The 17,435-nt window shown below is 34.2% G+C and overlaps 3 protein-coding genes across 3 annotated transcripts; 2 read left to right on the forward strand and 1 right to left on the reverse strand.

Annotated features, from left to right (window-relative positions):
* Positions 1-791: 791 nt before the first annotated feature.
* LOC105317490 (exocyst complex component 5) lies at positions 792-9,750 on the reverse strand. Its single transcript, XM_011414143.4, has 17 exons — positions 9,587-9,750; positions 8,714-8,956; positions 8,157-8,354; positions 7,994-8,061; positions 7,857-7,885; positions 7,601-7,710; positions 7,201-7,386; positions 6,865-6,941; positions 6,615-6,725; positions 6,351-6,446; positions 5,891-6,059; positions 4,339-4,447; positions 4,083-4,206; positions 3,656-3,851; positions 3,133-3,289; positions 2,202-2,362; positions 792-1,648 (listed from the first exon to the last, which is right to left on the reverse strand). Exons 1-17 carry the CDS (start codon positions 9,608-9,610, stop codon positions 1,562-1,564), a joined length of 2,145 nt encoding a protein of 714 aa, XP_011412445.2. The 5' UTR covers positions 9,611-9,750; the 3' UTR covers positions 792-1,561.
* Positions 9,751-9,754: 4 nt separating this feature from the next.
* On the forward strand, positions 9,755-11,336 carry LOC105317499 (kxDL motif-containing protein 1). The gene is made up of 4 exons (XM_011414154.4): positions 9,755-9,928; positions 10,148-10,300; positions 10,400-10,446; positions 10,851-11,336. Exons 1-4 carry the CDS (start codon positions 9,798-9,800, stop codon positions 11,243-11,245), a joined length of 726 nt encoding a protein of 241 aa, XP_011412456.3. The 5' UTR covers positions 9,755-9,797; the 3' UTR covers positions 11,246-11,336.
* Positions 11,337-13,038: 1,702 nt separating this feature from the next.
* On the forward strand, positions 13,039-15,487 carry LOC105317509 (uncharacterized). Its single transcript, XM_011414165.4, has 4 exons — positions 13,039-13,595; positions 14,157-14,330; positions 14,456-14,524; positions 14,634-15,487. The coding sequence occupies exons 1-4, from the start codon at positions 13,523-13,525 to the stop codon at positions 15,344-15,346; spliced, it is 1,029 nt and encodes a 342-aa protein (XP_011412467.3). The 5' UTR covers positions 13,039-13,522; the 3' UTR covers positions 15,347-15,487.
* The last annotated feature ends 1,948 nt before the right edge of the window (positions 15,488-17,435 follow it).

Raw genomic sequence — 17,435 nt, forward strand, 5'->3', positions numbered from 1 at the left:
TGCACCAAAAACCTGCCCCTGTAAATTATTCTAAAAACTTCAATCTCCTCCAGCAGCTGATGACTCGCATTCATCATCTGTCTCTATTGACATCTATATAGTATTCTCTTCTCTATTGTTATAAGAGTTTCGATTGCATTCATACAGCTACAGATGACAAAACCGAATCATAATCGATCTAATCGTGTAGCGAATATTTAACAATAAATAGCTCTAATTCTTAGGGGAATAAAGGTAGTGAGCATTATTCCATTTGCATTTAAAAATGAGTAGAGGTACGTAAATTGTCGGTATTGTCGGTCAGCACGTCATACAGAAGGAACAACCATTTCTTCAAAGTATTTTAATTTTACTACTACTACTGTTTCTAATAACTTTTGATTTCAAAATTGCTAAAATTTCATAAAAAGATATCGATAAACGATGTCAACATTATCTTTTACAGGTATTTGAATTAAAGTTGATATCTAAATTGCTAAACTGTGTATATTTATGCATGAATATGTTTTAAAAAGCGCTAAATTGATGCTGTTTCAATAAACCTGTAGGACACCCAACCCCCTTCCCTCCCCAAAACTATATGAATTCAGTTGTTGATGGGTTTTTTTTAATCAAAAATGGCATTTTGGTTTCATCTTAGGCACTGATATCACAGAATTGAGCAATACGTAACCAAGGCCAATGTCCAAATTTCAACAGAGACAAAATACATTGTATATTGAAACAAGATTGCTAAAGGTACTCCTCCAATCATAATTTGGCTGGATTACTATCAACAAAACTAATCAACATATTTTTTCAAGTTTTATTTCAGACCTTCAATTAACATGTATAGGTATATGGTAAGTACTATTCATAAATATTGCACATCAAAGCATATACAACAATAATCAAACATCTGTAAAGGTTTAGAAGCATCTCTCTCTCTCTCTCTCTCTCTCTCTCTCTCTCTCTCTCTCTCTCTCTCTCTCTCTCTCTCTCTCTCTCCACACAAAATATCCATTGTAGTATAAATCAAGAACAATTACAGTGGTAATGATGACTGTGCATAAAGATCATTTCAAATTGAATGTAAATACTTCTTTGTCATTTGGTATAAAATCTTAGTTCAAGTGATAATGATTTCCCAAAAGAAATCTTAACTGCAATATGTTGAATTGCATTCGATTTCACAATGCGCTATGGGGTAAAAATTGACAGAATTTTGGAATTCTCTTATAAACTTATATCTGCAGGAATTGTCTGTCAGATCAGTAGGGATATCTCCCTTAATAAACGTTACTTGGGTGTATTTACTTTTCACTTCAACTGGTGTATAAAAATATTATAACATGAACAGTCCAACAATGAATTTTGTTTCTGAATATTCTTTAAGTTGTACAAAGCTCTGAGAAAACAAATTAGAAATTCAAGCTACCAGTAAATCAAGATCAAAACATGCACATACAGCATCTACTGTACTCATAATAAAATCTTCATATATTTATTAATTTTTTAAAATATAATAGAAATTGTCTTTCTCAATGACTCAAAGCACTCAAGGTTTTCTGTTATTTTTTCCTCATTTCAACATCATGGCTATCTTTGATGTTTTGTAATCTGTTCTCAGCTGAATAAAAGCCTGTAAAACGGACTTGTCTAATCCAGTCTGTAGAAAAAATGATTAATTATATATTAAGTAAAATCAGTAATATTAATGAAAGCTTTATCTCATCCATAAAGGTTATGTAATGGCTTATTCCTATTACCAAATGTATAGCAAAACTTTATAGCACAAGACCACTAGAAGGGAAACAATTCATCTTCCCGGACAAACACCAATAAAGGTAAGAAAACCTGTTAAGATTTTTTGGGGGTGGGGGGGGGGGGCTGTTGATTTATTGTACTGCACCAACAATGACATTTTTTTATGGTTTATTTTTGGTTGGGTGGGAATTCAAAAAATTTTAAGATCCTAATGACAAGCAAATGACAAGATTTCAACAAGATGTACATTTTTGTAGGACAAATAAATTTACAAGCTGATTGAGGTTTTGCCATATACTGGTTAAGGGCTTCAAACTTCAACCTATGCTTGACAGTGAGCAATAAATATAGTGTTTCTTTTATGAAAGAATTCATTGGTATACAAAGTTGCAGCATACCAGTACTTTACTGAATACTGATGAATGAATTATTCATTATATTAACTGAAAACTCACCAATGTTTCTCCACTACACACTTCCTTGAGATTTTCAGGAACGACCACCAGAAGATTACACAGAGCGTGGAGTTTCTCAAACAGATCAGACACAACTGGGATCTTGAATTCCTTCATACACTTTCTATATTCATTGACATCGCAAATCACCAACATCGCACCTGTCATAGAAACAAAGAGCAACTTCGTTTTGAATAATTGTATTCTGAAATATGTGCAAGTGCTTTTTATGATACATTTGTCAAGTATGTGGCTTTATAGTGGTCATAGGGTTTGATAAGTTACCCAAAAGTTGCTGGCTCAAATCCCACTAGGGGCAACTGATACTGTGCGTTAATTGTTTACTTATACATTGCAATTTATCTGCATTTTATAAGTGCATCCAAACTAAAATTACACATAGTTTGGATACTAATCCAGGGGAGTTAATGATTTACGGGTACACCTGGTATGAGTGCAAGCCCTATGAGCCCTTTGACTTGAAACTGATTTTACTTTACTTAATCAAAATATGCCCATAATTATTATCTTCTGTATCATTTTATCAAAATGTGCTATTCTAACATTAAAAACTTTTTTGATAAAATGTATCATAATATATTATTTTGGGGCTTATTTCAAAATCTCTGTTGATATTGAATAAATTTACAAAACAGAAATCATTCAACTACTGTGGAATCATTTAAATTCGAGGGGGCCAATTTTCGTGGATTTGGGTTTTTTTGCTTATTCGTGGGGATGTAAAGATAACTCTTTCTAAATTTGTTTTCGTTGAGGATGTAAATTCATGGGGGAGAACTACCCACTGATTCCACAAAAACTGAGCCACCACGAATTCTAATGATTCCACAGTATCAGTTCATGAATTCCATGCTTTGATTAATTCTAAAGCATTTGAGAGAAGAGAAAAATTAAATAAAAGATTACCTACCTAATGAATTATACTGAAATTGCTGTAGATGTTCAAAGAGCACTCTATGCAGCCTGACCCCTAGCTCTGACAGGACAACATCTATGTTCTTCCCGTCCAGGCTGTCACGGATGTTCTTGTGTATTCCATAGATAAACTTGACCACTTTTGAACAAGCCTACAATGAGAGACAATCAGTTGAAAGAATAACTTAATATAAAATGTTGTAAATTATATTAAGGATGAATATCTGTATATCAATGACATAAAACTTAAAAGAAAAGTGTTGCACTCCTTTTAATTTCCTGCAAAACTTTGTTCCAAGAATTATGCACATACATGTAGTTAAACACAGTCATAGCAAAATGATAGGGACAAGTAATTTTGATTCATCAAAACCTTAGTTTATTACCGTATTTCCTATCAGCTTATACATGCATTACAATTTTGAGGTCTGGGAAATGAAACTGACTTCTCTGAAAGCACAATTTTGTAATAAGTGTGTCTGCTGTAACCATGTTTTACTGTATTTTAAACTACTTACTGGTGACACCATAGCCAGCATGGCACTATCATCATCTGGTTTAAAGTCTGTTTTCTTCTGCTCGGCAGCTAACAGGAACTTTACATAGCCAGTAATGGCGGTCAAAGTCCGGTCTAGTCCACTGTCAATCTTACTCTCCAGCTGGTCTCGTAAATCTCGCTTCTTTTGCAGGCATTCACTGTGTCTGGGTGAGGATCTACATGAATAAAATAACAAAGTTCCAGCATAAAACAAGGACCAATGTAACAATATATAAACCAAGTCATGTAAATATGTATATCTACAATTAAAAAAAATCCAACAAATATAAAATATGTGGCTTGTGAAATAAAACTGCCAAAGCAAAAAAAGGTATGTGCTGATCATTAAATATTGAGGTACCTGGTTATAGGTACCATTAACCTTTAATAAGTGCAGATGTACTCACATGACAAGAGGGACCAGGGAGTCCATGAACTGTTTCTCAAACAGGTGAAATAGGGTATTGGCCTGGCCGACCACATCAAAGAAGTACACCTGAGGGGGAGTCCTTGGGTCAGGTAGAGGAATGGCTGGGGGATAAAAATAGGAATCTTTAACATGAAATCATTAAACCTAAAGTTAACTGCATTTCAGACTATCATATTTGCACCATTTACTATGAAATAAGAACAACAGAATCTTGTTCTGACAAGTAGGCCTACCTTGTAATCCTAATTCAACTGCATAATCAATGTGTTCAACAACCAAATACTGGATCAAGACGTCCAACACCTGCACCGCATTGCTGGGCATGTCTGAACTACTGGACAGCTGTAACAAATGTTGATCAATCAGTATTACAACAAAAATCACATTCAGCTTATACTGTAAATTCCTTTTATTATGCGAGTACTTAATTCTGCGATCCCGCTATTTTGTATCAAATCGCGAGAATATAAAATCGCGAAAGCGGAACTTTTATCCTTATTTCTCATATTTCTTAACTCTCAAAGAATAATGGCGATATTTTAAAATTTGCGATGGTTGCTTCTCGCGATTTTACGCGGATATTTATTCTTCGCGTTTAACTAGAAAACTGACCAGTCAGGAAGGGCCCCGCTATGACAATTAATATAGAGAAGTGAAAAAAACTTTGAATTCCATCCTCTTTATATTAACAATGATGAAAAATAAATGCCCGGCAGAAGATGTAAAGAACTGGAATATATAGGATCTCGTGATTTGTAGTTGGATATGATTTTCATCCAACAATTAAAGTGTTTTTTTCTTGAGCCTTAGTGAGGGGATAAAACACACAAGTTGGATAAAAATCATATTATACTACAAATCATGAGATTCTATTTATCCCATATTTTATACACCGCAATCAATGTTTACACTGTTTATAAAACTCTACATTATTTTTACTTCATTATGCCTAGGCAAATCCCATTGTAAAGTCACAACTGTGGAATATCAAAAAAATATCCAATGAGTCATATCCACGGGATAAAGTGGGTTAACATGGGATGAAATAAAATTTGTTAAAAAAACAAAGAATTGATACCAATGCAATGATACCTAGGCTTTGCCTCTATTCAATAAAACTATCATAAATCATTGTGTACGGTATTTTAACCCCAAAAAATATGAATATTATATTTCAAATCCATATTTCAAAGAATGTACACAATACTACACATCATTCAAAATTGACCTTAACTTCAAAACAAAGTTCATTTGCAGACACAGGCAGTGCAGTAATTAATCTCAATGTGACAGATAAAGATAAAGCTTAGGATTTTCTTCCTGTGGAAGGTTAATTAATCCCAAAGGACAAATATTGCACAGCCTTCCATGTATACAATGGTAACATTCTCAGCAGTTATCTCTCTTTGCTCATTCATTCTCAGCAGTTATCTCTCTTTGCCCATTCTTCTTATGCATAGTTAGGAATCTACCCCACCACCCCAGCTCCAAACCAGAAGACATAGAGAACCAAACTTAGCATCAAAATATGTATTTCTGCCTACTGAACTACCATACCAAATTTGAACTTGATTGGGCAACCATAAAAAAAGTTATTAGAAAAAAACAGGAAATTTGTGGACGGAAGAGTGACAGACAGACAGAAGGACGGACGGACAGAGTGATTACTATAGGGCACCCGCAAATCCTTGCGGGGCCCTAATTAGGAATCTACAGTAAACAACTCGTATTATCATTTACTTCAGCAATTCATTAAACAAAAGCTAAGTATCTGCATAGACTGACCACATGGCAGCGCTTGAATGCATTCTTGGCCTCCTGTAGAAGACTTATGGTCACTTCCTGGGATAGAAATGTCTCTCCGCCGTAGTTCTCTACCGCTGGACCGATGTTTACATTAGCTTTTGTAAGGGTGCCAATCTTTGCCTGTAGGTCTCTCTTAAAATCCACCAAGCTGTCAATAATATGTAAACATATTAATCATTACAGTGAAACATGCTTATAACGAAGTCCAAAGGATGGCCAATTTTACTTTGTTATAGGCATAATTCATTATATCCGTCAAGTTTACAACATGTAATAAAGTCACAGGGAATGAAAATCACCTCGCTGTAAGCCTCAATTCATTGTAAGCGTGTTCGCTATAACCGTGTTTTACTGTAAGTCAAAACAAAGAAGTGATATACCACTCAGTATCTGAGAAATGTCTTCCTATTACTGTTAAAATTCAAAACTTGTAACTTACCCCCCAGACTGAATCTGTTTTTTAATATGATTACTGTCCTCATAGTATCTCTGTAAATGAGCTGAACACCTCTCCTTCAGATATTTTGTTTCAGACCTGGAAAGACATCATCACAAATTAAAATTCGCTTTGCAGATTACATAACAAGTAAAAGATAAAAAAACAATTAAAACATAGAAGATTATTACTTAAATAAATCTTCTGATTTTTGCATTTGACAAAACTTATCCTTCATTTCAAAGACACCAAAAATTTAAAACTTACCCAATATAAGCTTCCAGATGTTTTGCAAAGATTTGCTTGGTTAGTTTGGTGAGAAATAGACTGTCACTGCCCATCTTGAAATGTGACAATTCTTCAGACAACTTCACTGTCCTATTTAAACAAATATATCATAATGTAATGTCAGATCAATCATGTTCTGAGAAAAATGAGTGAATTATTTCAAGGCTTTAAATGTTTGAAGAGCTTGGCGCTTTAATTGTACATGTTTAAATACATAGCAAAACATTACCTGGTATACAACTTGTAAAGTTGTACAAGATATTCTTCTGGGTCCTCTAAATGATCCAGTCGGGAAGAAATGTGACTCTAAACCACAAAGCAAATCAAAATACATCTACATGCAAACATCGCCTTGACTTCATTGTTCTAGATTAACTGTAGTACCAGTAAATATGCGGTCAATATCAACAATTGCACAAAGGATTTATAAATATACAATGAGACTGTTTGATATGATAAATTCGACATTTAATGTCCCTTCTGGGAGGATCCAGTGAAGGGGGGAGGGGAATTGGAAGGGGTTACGCTATCATATGAAGAACAGAAATCATGAAATGGAATCTACCTGAAGTTTGCCATGGAATATGTTCTGTACGAGTTTTGCCATCACTGTGTCTGGGTTACTGAACACCTCAGCAATCACCTCACTGGACCGTGTACACAGGGGGAGGACATCATCAAACGGGTCCGGCCTCAGGTACGCCCCAAGCTGGGACTCAGTGATGAAGGTCTCTATGCACTGTCCATAACCCTGTAATATTAGAAAAACCAGGAATCAATAATTGTAAAGGGAATTAATATTCTGTCAATCACAGAATACTTTCTACCTTTTTTACCTTGTTAGATGAGATAACATTAATATTTGTATTGTCTTTTGAGATAACATTTGTATTAACAACAGAGAAAAATAGTTTATCCACTTGTGTCTTATTTTTGCAAGTAAAGAATCTGAACTTTTAACAAACCTTGAAGTTGGATAGCACAGCAGCTACTTTTTTCATTTTTCTTTTATCTCCATCAGAATGGGCATTTTTGAATTCTGTGATCAGTTCTGACTCCACATAGTTGTATTTGTCTGTGAAGAAAACTTTACTTTAAATACCTTTAATACATGTATCAGACAAAATGATCATTTGTATCATATATTTATATCAACTTCACAAGTAAAAAATATGTTTATTACATAATTTTAAATAAATATGCAATATTATTGATTCTCACCCCATATCTTTTTACGAGCTCTGTCAAATCTGTAAATATAAAGCCAAAATGTTTATATTATATTGCATATAAAATATGCATCTAAAACCAGATAAATGTTGAAAAATCACATGTAAATTTGTCCTAAAAAAACTTACTTATCATTAGCAGGTAGTTCCAGTGCAATTTGGTATAATTTCTGAATGATATCAGCGGCCAGTTGCAACTAAAGGAATTAATATCATATTTTAACATTAGCCAGTTTCTGAGCAGCTTTTGAAACAGAATTGATGCATTAGATTAAAAAAAAACAAAATTTACCTGAAAAGGATCAGTAAAAACAGCTGACTTGGGAGGTTCATCTGACATGAACTCATCTAAGTAGTTCATGAGTCTTTGAGCCTCGACAGCTCGAGCTCTCGGGGTGTTCACTCCTTCAAGTTGGTCTCCTAAGTGAACAACTTTGGTTGCCACTAAGTTTATTCTTTCATCAAGAGATTGAAAGTGGGAATATGATGACTAAAGAGTAAGACAGGACATTTTAATCATGCTGACAGTAAGTACATGTAAAATGGAAAAAAATCATGCAAACTGTGAAACATGATGCAGTTGAGCAAAACTATATGAACCAATTGTCCCTTTATATATTCAGACTTTTTTGGTTTTTTTACTGTTAACTAAGATATCTGAATATGTTTCAATACAACTCACTATTTACACTCAACCTGAAGACAATCACAATAAATTTGAGGTATATACCCTCTATTCTTATTCAGTAACAAACAAGGGTGTTATCAAATCCCATAAAACTCTGTTGCAAGGGAATGACAAGACTTGATAAGTAGAGTTTTAATTACATTCATTATCATAATCCTTACCTGATTTTTCCTTTGTAGGTCTGCCACTCTTTGCCAGTGCTTCTTTTCTTCATCTTTACAAGACTGCTCCAACTTTTCAATATTCCTCTCTATCTGCTTATTTTTCTCCTCTAGATTTTTTATAACATCTTCAAATGCTGAATGCAAAGACCAGGGGTCAAAATTTTCATAGCTATTTTTGGATTTTTTTCCAATGACTTTCCATGCCAATCTTTCGACAAATTCATGCGCATTGAATGGTTCCTGGAATTGAAAGCAACAGCATTTATTTTTTTTGTTTAAAATAACTCATTAATAAATATATGCTTTTAAATAATAACTGAGAGCTAGTGGTTTGAAAAAAAAAATAGCTGGTATAAAAAAACAAGACTATGTACAAACCTACCATGTCAGAAAAAAAAATTGTTTACTTGTATTTAAGGAAAGTTTAAAAGCAATTTGAATTTTCACCAACCATGGAGATTTTAAACATAACTGTTAGCTATCCTGTAAAAGTCATGAAAGTAGAGTCTGGGCTGGGGAAGTATGTATTTTATAAAACAGTCTAAAACTGTTTCAACCCAAGTTACATGATTATAACTTAATTAGGCCCAGCTCTTTACTGACTTTAATAAGAAAGAAATATCAAAATATGTAATTTTTGATAGATTTGGGGACTGTATTTGAGAATTAAAAAAAACACACGCTCTTTGATAACAAGCCCATGTTATTGTCCAAAATGTGAGAATTTTCAACAGCCAAGCAATTTCTTAAACAAAAAATTCGCTCTCTTTAAAACTACGGGATATTATGTCTAAAGTTGAAACATAGCAAGGGTAGGCGTGTCTGAGGAAATTCAAACTGAATAAATCATAATTCCACATAAACTCTAACCTGTTCTAATTCTTCGAATGACATGGTTATTCGGAGTAGGTAAATTAGCACATCATTTAGGATTACAGCTGCAGATCAGTTCGCTATCTTTAACAAATCAAGACATTTCTGAATTTTTAGTCAGAAAAAATGGGAAGTCGTCTGTAATAAGGGAGATAAGCAATATCGATGTCATCAATGCCGATCCCGATTAATTTACATTCGCACAAAAATGTCAACAACGACGGAAGAAAATGATGATGATGAGGTAACGATAGAACCATCAAGGGCCTTCACCGAGGCACTTGTTGAACAGGTTAATAAGGAAGATGTTCAAGCCATGGTGGAACTACAGAAAGATATGTAAGTAACATGATTGGGGGCGTGGAGGAAATAAAAAAGAAAAATTCGAATTTCCTCTACTTTTTTTCGCATTATCCACCATTCACAAATGACCATCTAAAGGGTTGAAAATATTGTAGTAAATGCTTAAAGACCACTTAACATGAACATTTTTTGCGAATTGACTCTTTACAATACAGGAAATAATTTAAGATTATTTTTCTTCTTCATATCTTTCAGGTTGTCTAGGTATGAAAAAACCAATGAAATGTTGATAAATTTTAACATGCTTTCATCTGCTCGATGTGAAGCTACAACACAGGAATTTCGACAACATACTATTGTTCTTGGACAAATGAAAGCAGACTTAGATATTGTGTTCAGGAGAATAAGGTACAATGTACAGAGAGAGAGAGAGAGAGAGAGAGGGAGAGAGAGAGAGAGAGAGCACAACATGCACAAATTACTGTATATTTTAATTTAATTTTGTAGGTCTTTAAAACAAAGACTCGGGACTTTGTATCCAGAGGCTTTTGCAGGTAAAGGTATTTTTGCATCAGCTATTACATGTAATTCAAAATTATTCAGTGATGAATTGGTTTGCACCAACGTATTTTCATGAAAGAGCCTATAAAGATTAACATAAACTTAACATATTCAAGTAGTATTAAAGGTTTGATTTGCATGAGAAATATTTGCTGGCGGATTTTTTTTAAACATGAATAAACGTTTATTTATAATGTATTTCACTGAATAAGTTTTTTTGTTTTTTTTTTAAATATAATTCCAACCATGGCATGCTCTTATCCAAGATTAACTGATTCACTGCCTGGCTACTGACTAAAGTGCTTATTCATGTAATTGTTGTCAACAAAAAGCCATGGACTAGATTATGAAGGTGCAAGCAAATTAGGTACTAATTAACATCATGATTTCTTGCCAGCATGTAGTGATGTTTACAACATCTTAGAGAATAGTGAAGAGGAGGAAGAGGAGAAGGAAGAAGAGGCAGAGAAGGTGAAGAGCCCTGTAAAGATCAGTGTTACAGACACGACGACGAGTGAGCAGCGTACCCATGAGACCAATCATGGTGTAGAAGACTCTGATGTGAAAATTGTACAAAATGACCAAGCAGTGTTAAGTGATGAATTCATGGGTAGCTGTGCTGTGAAACAGGGTGATCATGTACATAATGATTGTGGTGCAAAATCCAGTGAAGTCTCATCATCCAGTGAAAGTGTTACCTCACCAAACATAATCAATAATGTAAAAAATCACAACACAGAGGCATCGAGTATTGGGCCAAATAACATTGCTGAAAATAAGCAAAGAATATGACACAATATTTTCTAGCTTTGTAGTATTACATGTGACTAGCTTTTTTGTTATAATTTTAGGAAAGTCTGTTAAAATAAAATTATGCGCTTACTGTGTATGGTTACTTTCCTTTGTAGTACTGTGTCTCTTTCTCTAAACATTAGGAGATAGCAAGAAGTAGGAACAGGACTCCTCTGACTTTGTAAGGCGTACCACTGCAGAATAATACCCAAATGAATAATTCAGCCAGAAGTATGGGGTATCCCACTCACATAAGTTATCTCAGTTTAATGAAATCATACTCAGCTTTTGAAGCAAACATTAAATAGACATGTAAGTAAGGTAGGGAAATGTTAGGATAGTATGTAAGCAACCCCTTGATATACAAATGCATGGTACAAGGATGCAGTCAAGAGATGGATCCAGGACTTTGCATTTGAATAATTCATGAATGCGAAGAATGAATCCCACAAATTATTTTTAGTATAAATCATGTGAAATTGCTGTCGAAAAATGTTCATTTGCAGACTTATCGCAATTTCATTTTGCTTCATGCAGTTCCATATAAAATTTTGCTTCATGCAGTTCCATATAAAATACAAATTATTTTCCTTCAATTTTACCTATTGCGAAAACTATATTTTCTCTGATTTTGTAACACAAGACATTCACTGAATAGGAGTTTCATATATATGAACCAATAATGTAAACAATTTATCAGTAAGAAAGCAGATTATAAAGCTTTTTTCGTAGCTTAATTATTTTTTTTCACAATTAAACCCGTTACTATATAAAACAAAACTTTTGCAAATAGACACTATAGTTTTGCAAATAAGACGCACAACTTGTAAAACTTCTCCGATATAACGTAAAACTTTCGCGAATGAGCGCGTTACTTTCGCGAATAAATATTTTATGTATGCGTGCTTTTTTCGACTTGAGACATATATAAGAGGTTGTTAAAGATAAGAAATGAACAACGAAAAAAAATAAAAAGATAAAAAAGGAATGAAAGGTGGGGTAGTGCACGGTCCTGTCCACAATTACATGTGAGCAAGACGATAAATATGTGGAATAGTTCCTCAGATACTTAATGTTTATCTTAAAGTTTATACTTTCTTAATGTATTATACAGAATAAAGCGGTCGTATATAGTTTTTACAATGCGAAATACGTGTGTGCTTCACGTGAAGACAGTCTTGTTCAGAGGTTGGGTATGGGATGAGTTTTTTTTAATTCTTATTGCAGCGTAATTTCCAGTGAAAATACGGACTAAATCCACAGTATGACGGCCTGTATGACCAGTTGTGATTGACGCGATTTTGATCCAGGAAGGGGGGATCCAGACCCCCCCCCCTTCCAATGAAAATTCAACCTTTTTAAATTTACGTATTAAGATTACCAAAAATAGGTATCAGACCCTCTTGGTAAACCGAATTATTTCTTGAGGCCCCTTCTGAAAAATGTTCTGGATCCGTTTATGCATATACGGTATATTTCTGAAAATTGATTCTCGATATACCCTATTTTTTTATAGGGAGGATGAGACTTTTTTTGCGGGGGGGGGGGGGGGGGGTATATTCTATTTTGCCCGAGTTTGGAGGAAGATGATAATTTTGCACGTACTTATTCGACCAACATTGTTATCGTAAATACCCAAAGATAATCCATCAGAGAAATTTTGTTTTAGAATTGTTTACTTGTTGTAGTCAATGTAACCACAAAAGCCGATAAAATTGATAAACTATGAGCAAAATAAACCGAAACCTACTCAATGTATTATGCAACATTTGCCATCTTGATTTATCGATAAATGAACCAAATCTACATTTAAAAGAATATCATGTGAAAACATGTATGCAACAGCATTGTACCACAACCATGTTTTTACTGTGTTATGTAAAATATGATATCCATCCGAAGGGCAGCGGTACCTATATATCTTTATCAGGTACGCCCGAGCACCTGTCTTTTGAAGTGCGAGTAACCAGGCCACGAATCACTTGTTATCCGTTTCTTGTCTTCATTGTGGACAGGGATACACAATAATCAATTTTTTAAACATCATAAAACCGCAATTTTGTCTGTATATTTTTAAGAATATCAGTTTTACGATTCGTATTTGATAATAAAATTATCAATTTTCAGTAAATTCTTTTTCGAATAAAACCATCAACGTTTCTTTGCGTTTTTAATCTGCCGACATTCCCGGCCATGCCATTGGTCATTTGCCTAGCCTAGTCCGGGAAATTTTGTAAATAATGGACGGAGCATGACAAAGAGGGGTGGCGATATAGAATGGACATCAACATGTGTTTTCTAGGATTTTTGACTTGTTTTGTTCATCTTCAAGTATATGTGTTTGGACAAGGTAATTTTTTTATTCATAAATATTTTTATATAAAAAAATAAGTTTTACCCTGCATAGACTATGGGTCGATATGATTTTTTATAGAGAGTGCCTGTTCTCCAGTCCTTTTACATTTATTTTCATGATAAAATATTGATTAAATTAAATCTGAAAATAATTATTTTAGTTTGAAATACACTATAAGTTATTTGTTTCATTCAATGATTTATCTATTTCATCGCATTGTCTCTTTTCGTTTATTGTAAGCAATGTGAGCTGTATTTCTTTCTTTTTTTTAAAGAATTTTATTTTACTGCAAAAACCTGCAATTACTAGTATTATAATTCTGCATGCAACTACACCTTTATGATGAGTAATATAAGGATGAGTCGTAAAATTTTATCAGAAGATTTCTCACTGAAGAATATATATCAAAATAAAAAATAATAAATTTTTGTACGGGACGATGATAATTTAATTTTGTTTTAATTGGGGCATCTAAAAATCTTTTTCCCACTTATACATGTATATGACATACAGAAGTTTATGAAATTATTTTATTTCGTTTAAAAATCACTGCAGTCGGCAGTGGCATGGAGATGGATGTCAACAAGTTCTTCCCTCATCTCCTGGAGAATTCCATGCACGCCATTAATCCCATGTCCTTAAACAACGCAGGGAACGACTGCCTAGGATCCGGGAATAATATATATGGGAATATTCCCATGGGAAACCCAATGCAGACGGGATTTATAGGTATACCTGTCTGCTTTGAATAATCCGTTCTTTTCTACTTACTCCTTTTCGTAGAAGACGGAATCAGACGAAGTTTGCCGAATGTTTTTTTTTCACTGCTGATAATTTTCTTTTTTTAATTTTAGCAAATGAACAATGTCCTTGTCAGCTTCAGATCAACTCTGTGGGTTGTTTTGTCTGCAGTTGTAGTACTGGTAATCACACGTACATTTTCCCGACATTCTTCATTCAAAAGTTGATTTTTGCAATTAAATTCAAACTATTTTTGTGCTTCATATTCACATTAAAGATCCTTTTTTTCAGAATCTCCAAAAACTGATAATAACATAATGACACCAAATGTTCCCGGATTAAATATGCCTTTCCAGTTTCCAAACGGACCTGCACACACTTCTAAACAATACACAGACAACTTATCAACAAACATGCCAACTAACCAGAAAATCCAATCGAACACAACCACAGTTTCCTTCGCGCCAAAAGGGACCCAGGCAAACGTTATTACCTATTCTACCTCTTTGTATAAAGCTATAATGAAAACAAACGCTGAGAAGACGAATTTCAGATCGTTCGTGATAACACCATCTTTTTCTCTTGGAGACTCTTATAAAACAGGCTACAACAAAGCTATAAAAGATTCGAGTTTTCCACACGAGTATACAGCGGTCATCGTAGGCCTTGGGACTGCCTTGTCCATATTTCTCATTCTTGTCTTAATCTTTGTGGTGAAGTGGAGATCGACCCGGCGAGAGCTTCGAAGACAACAGAGTGAACTGTATTTTGTGGAGAAGGCCAATCGGCAGAGTTCGTTAGTTTCCGACATCACCCTGGAACTTGAACGAGAAAAGAGGATGTCTGTGTACTCTGAAGTGAGTGACGATATAGAGCCCTCTTCCCCACAGGCTGACGTTATCTTGACCCCGACAGCCCCGCCTTTAACGCCAGGCCAGAAACAGCAGACGGCATTCTGCTACCCGGCAGACGACAATCGACATGACTATCTGGAACTGATTTAGAGCTGCACATCTATTTAATTGTCATCATGCAATTTCCTGTTTATTTTATTATTTACCAATGAAAACAGTATTGTATGCAAAAATTCAATAATCTCAATATATTTTCAGTTAAAGTATAAAATGAAATGAGCAAGATGAATAAGACGAATTAAAGAATAATTATTTTTTTCTTTTAGGTTTTACTGATTCTTATTTATTAAAATTGTTATTAAATGAATTCTAAAGATTGGTGGGTATAGCATCAAGTTTAAACTTACCGGATTTATAGAAATACTTGTTTTTTATGGATTCATTGGATTGACACTTGATAAATGTAGAAAAAAATTGAAACTTCAACATATCAAACGGTGCACCAAAGATTTCCCTATCAAGTAGACCAGTGCAATTCAGATGACTTCGTAACGCTGCATGCTGTTGAGTGCACGCCTGTTAAGACAGAATACATCTGCAATTCACACCTTTTTTTATATGAATGTAAAATAGCTGCACATAACTATTAGTAATGTATACCCGAAGGTACACCAATACACGTGGATAAAACGGTTTCACGTGGTGAACGTTTGTTTTGGATTGAGTCAACCGATGGCACTGTATATACTGTTGGTGTTATTGGGAGACCCTATGGTACTAATGATACTAGTACTACCGGTACATTTACTAGTACTTCCTCCTGGTACAAGAACACTATCCTCACATCAGGGGGAGCATCCGGGTCTTCTTCCAAATCCTGGATTAGGTCGGCAATGACAGCACTGACCTCGGGACTATTGGGATAAACCTGTTAATGATTAAGTCGCTTATACATGTATTACACCGTGGTTGTGACACACTATTATCCTGTCATTTATTTAACTATTATAAACAACAAAGAACATTTTGCAAGTGAGTACTAGCATTAGAAGTTACCATATTACTAGTATCTTTTGCCACAAACCAAATTATCAATGCCTTAATTTGTTCAACGTTTTAAATAATTAATTTCATGGGTGTTGTGTATTACCTTAAATCAAGTTGTAGATGAATATCATTTTTTTTTTATTTTGAAAAATATGATTTATTACAAACCACATTGTTAACAAATATTAAATTGGTGTTAAAATAATCTGAACTCAGATAAAGACTGTATGATTTTTTTTATTATCAAATCATCTATGCAGAGTATCAAAATATTTATACAATGTATAATCACTAACTTGCTCAGAATTTTAAATTAATTATTATGTACATTTCATTTTTCATTAATTATTTATGTTAATTATAACATCAACATTCGTCAATACACTTAACAGCAGCAAATTAAGCACTCAGCAATACACATAAATAATATAGCATCAACAGCATTCAGCAATACACTCAGCAACTTAAGCACTCACTGACTCAGCAATGTGCATAGAGAAAAATAACAACAGCAGCATTCAGCAATTTACTTAATACCAGCAACGTTAGCACTCGGCAATGTGCATAAAGTAAAATTACAATGCAGCATTCAGCAATGCACTTAACAACAGCAACTTTAGTACTCAGCAATGCAGCATTCAGCAATGCACTTTACAGCAACAACTTTAGCACTCAACAATGCAGCATTCAGCAATACACTTAACAGCAGCAACTTTAGCACTCAACAATGCAGCATTCAGCAATACACTTAACAGCAGCAACTTTAGCACTCAGCAATGCAGCATTCAGCAATGCACTTTACAGCAACAACTTTAGCACTCAGCAATGCAGCATTCAGCAATACACTTAACAGCAGCAACTTTAGCACTCAGCAATGCAGCATTCAGCAATACACTTAACAGCAGCAACTTTAGCACTCAACAATGCAGCATTCAGCAATACACTTAACAGCAGCAACTTTAGCACTCAATAATGCAGCATTCAGCAATGCACTTTACAGCAACAACTTAAGCACTCAGCAATGCAGCATTCAGCAATACACTTAACAGCAGCAACTTTAACACTAAGCAATGTGCACAGAGTTAAATAACAACAGCAGCATTCAGCAATACACTTTTAAACAGCAGCAACTTTAGCATTCAGAAATGTGCATTGAGTAAAATAACAACATCCACATTCAGCTTTAGCACTC

The sequence above is a fragment of the Magallana gigas genome, chromosome 6 (genome assembly GCF_963853765.1).
Source record: "Magallana gigas chromosome 6, xbMagGiga1.1, whole genome shotgun sequence".
Classification (NCBI taxonomy): domain Eukaryota; kingdom Metazoa; phylum Mollusca; class Bivalvia; order Ostreida; family Ostreidae; genus Magallana; species Magallana gigas.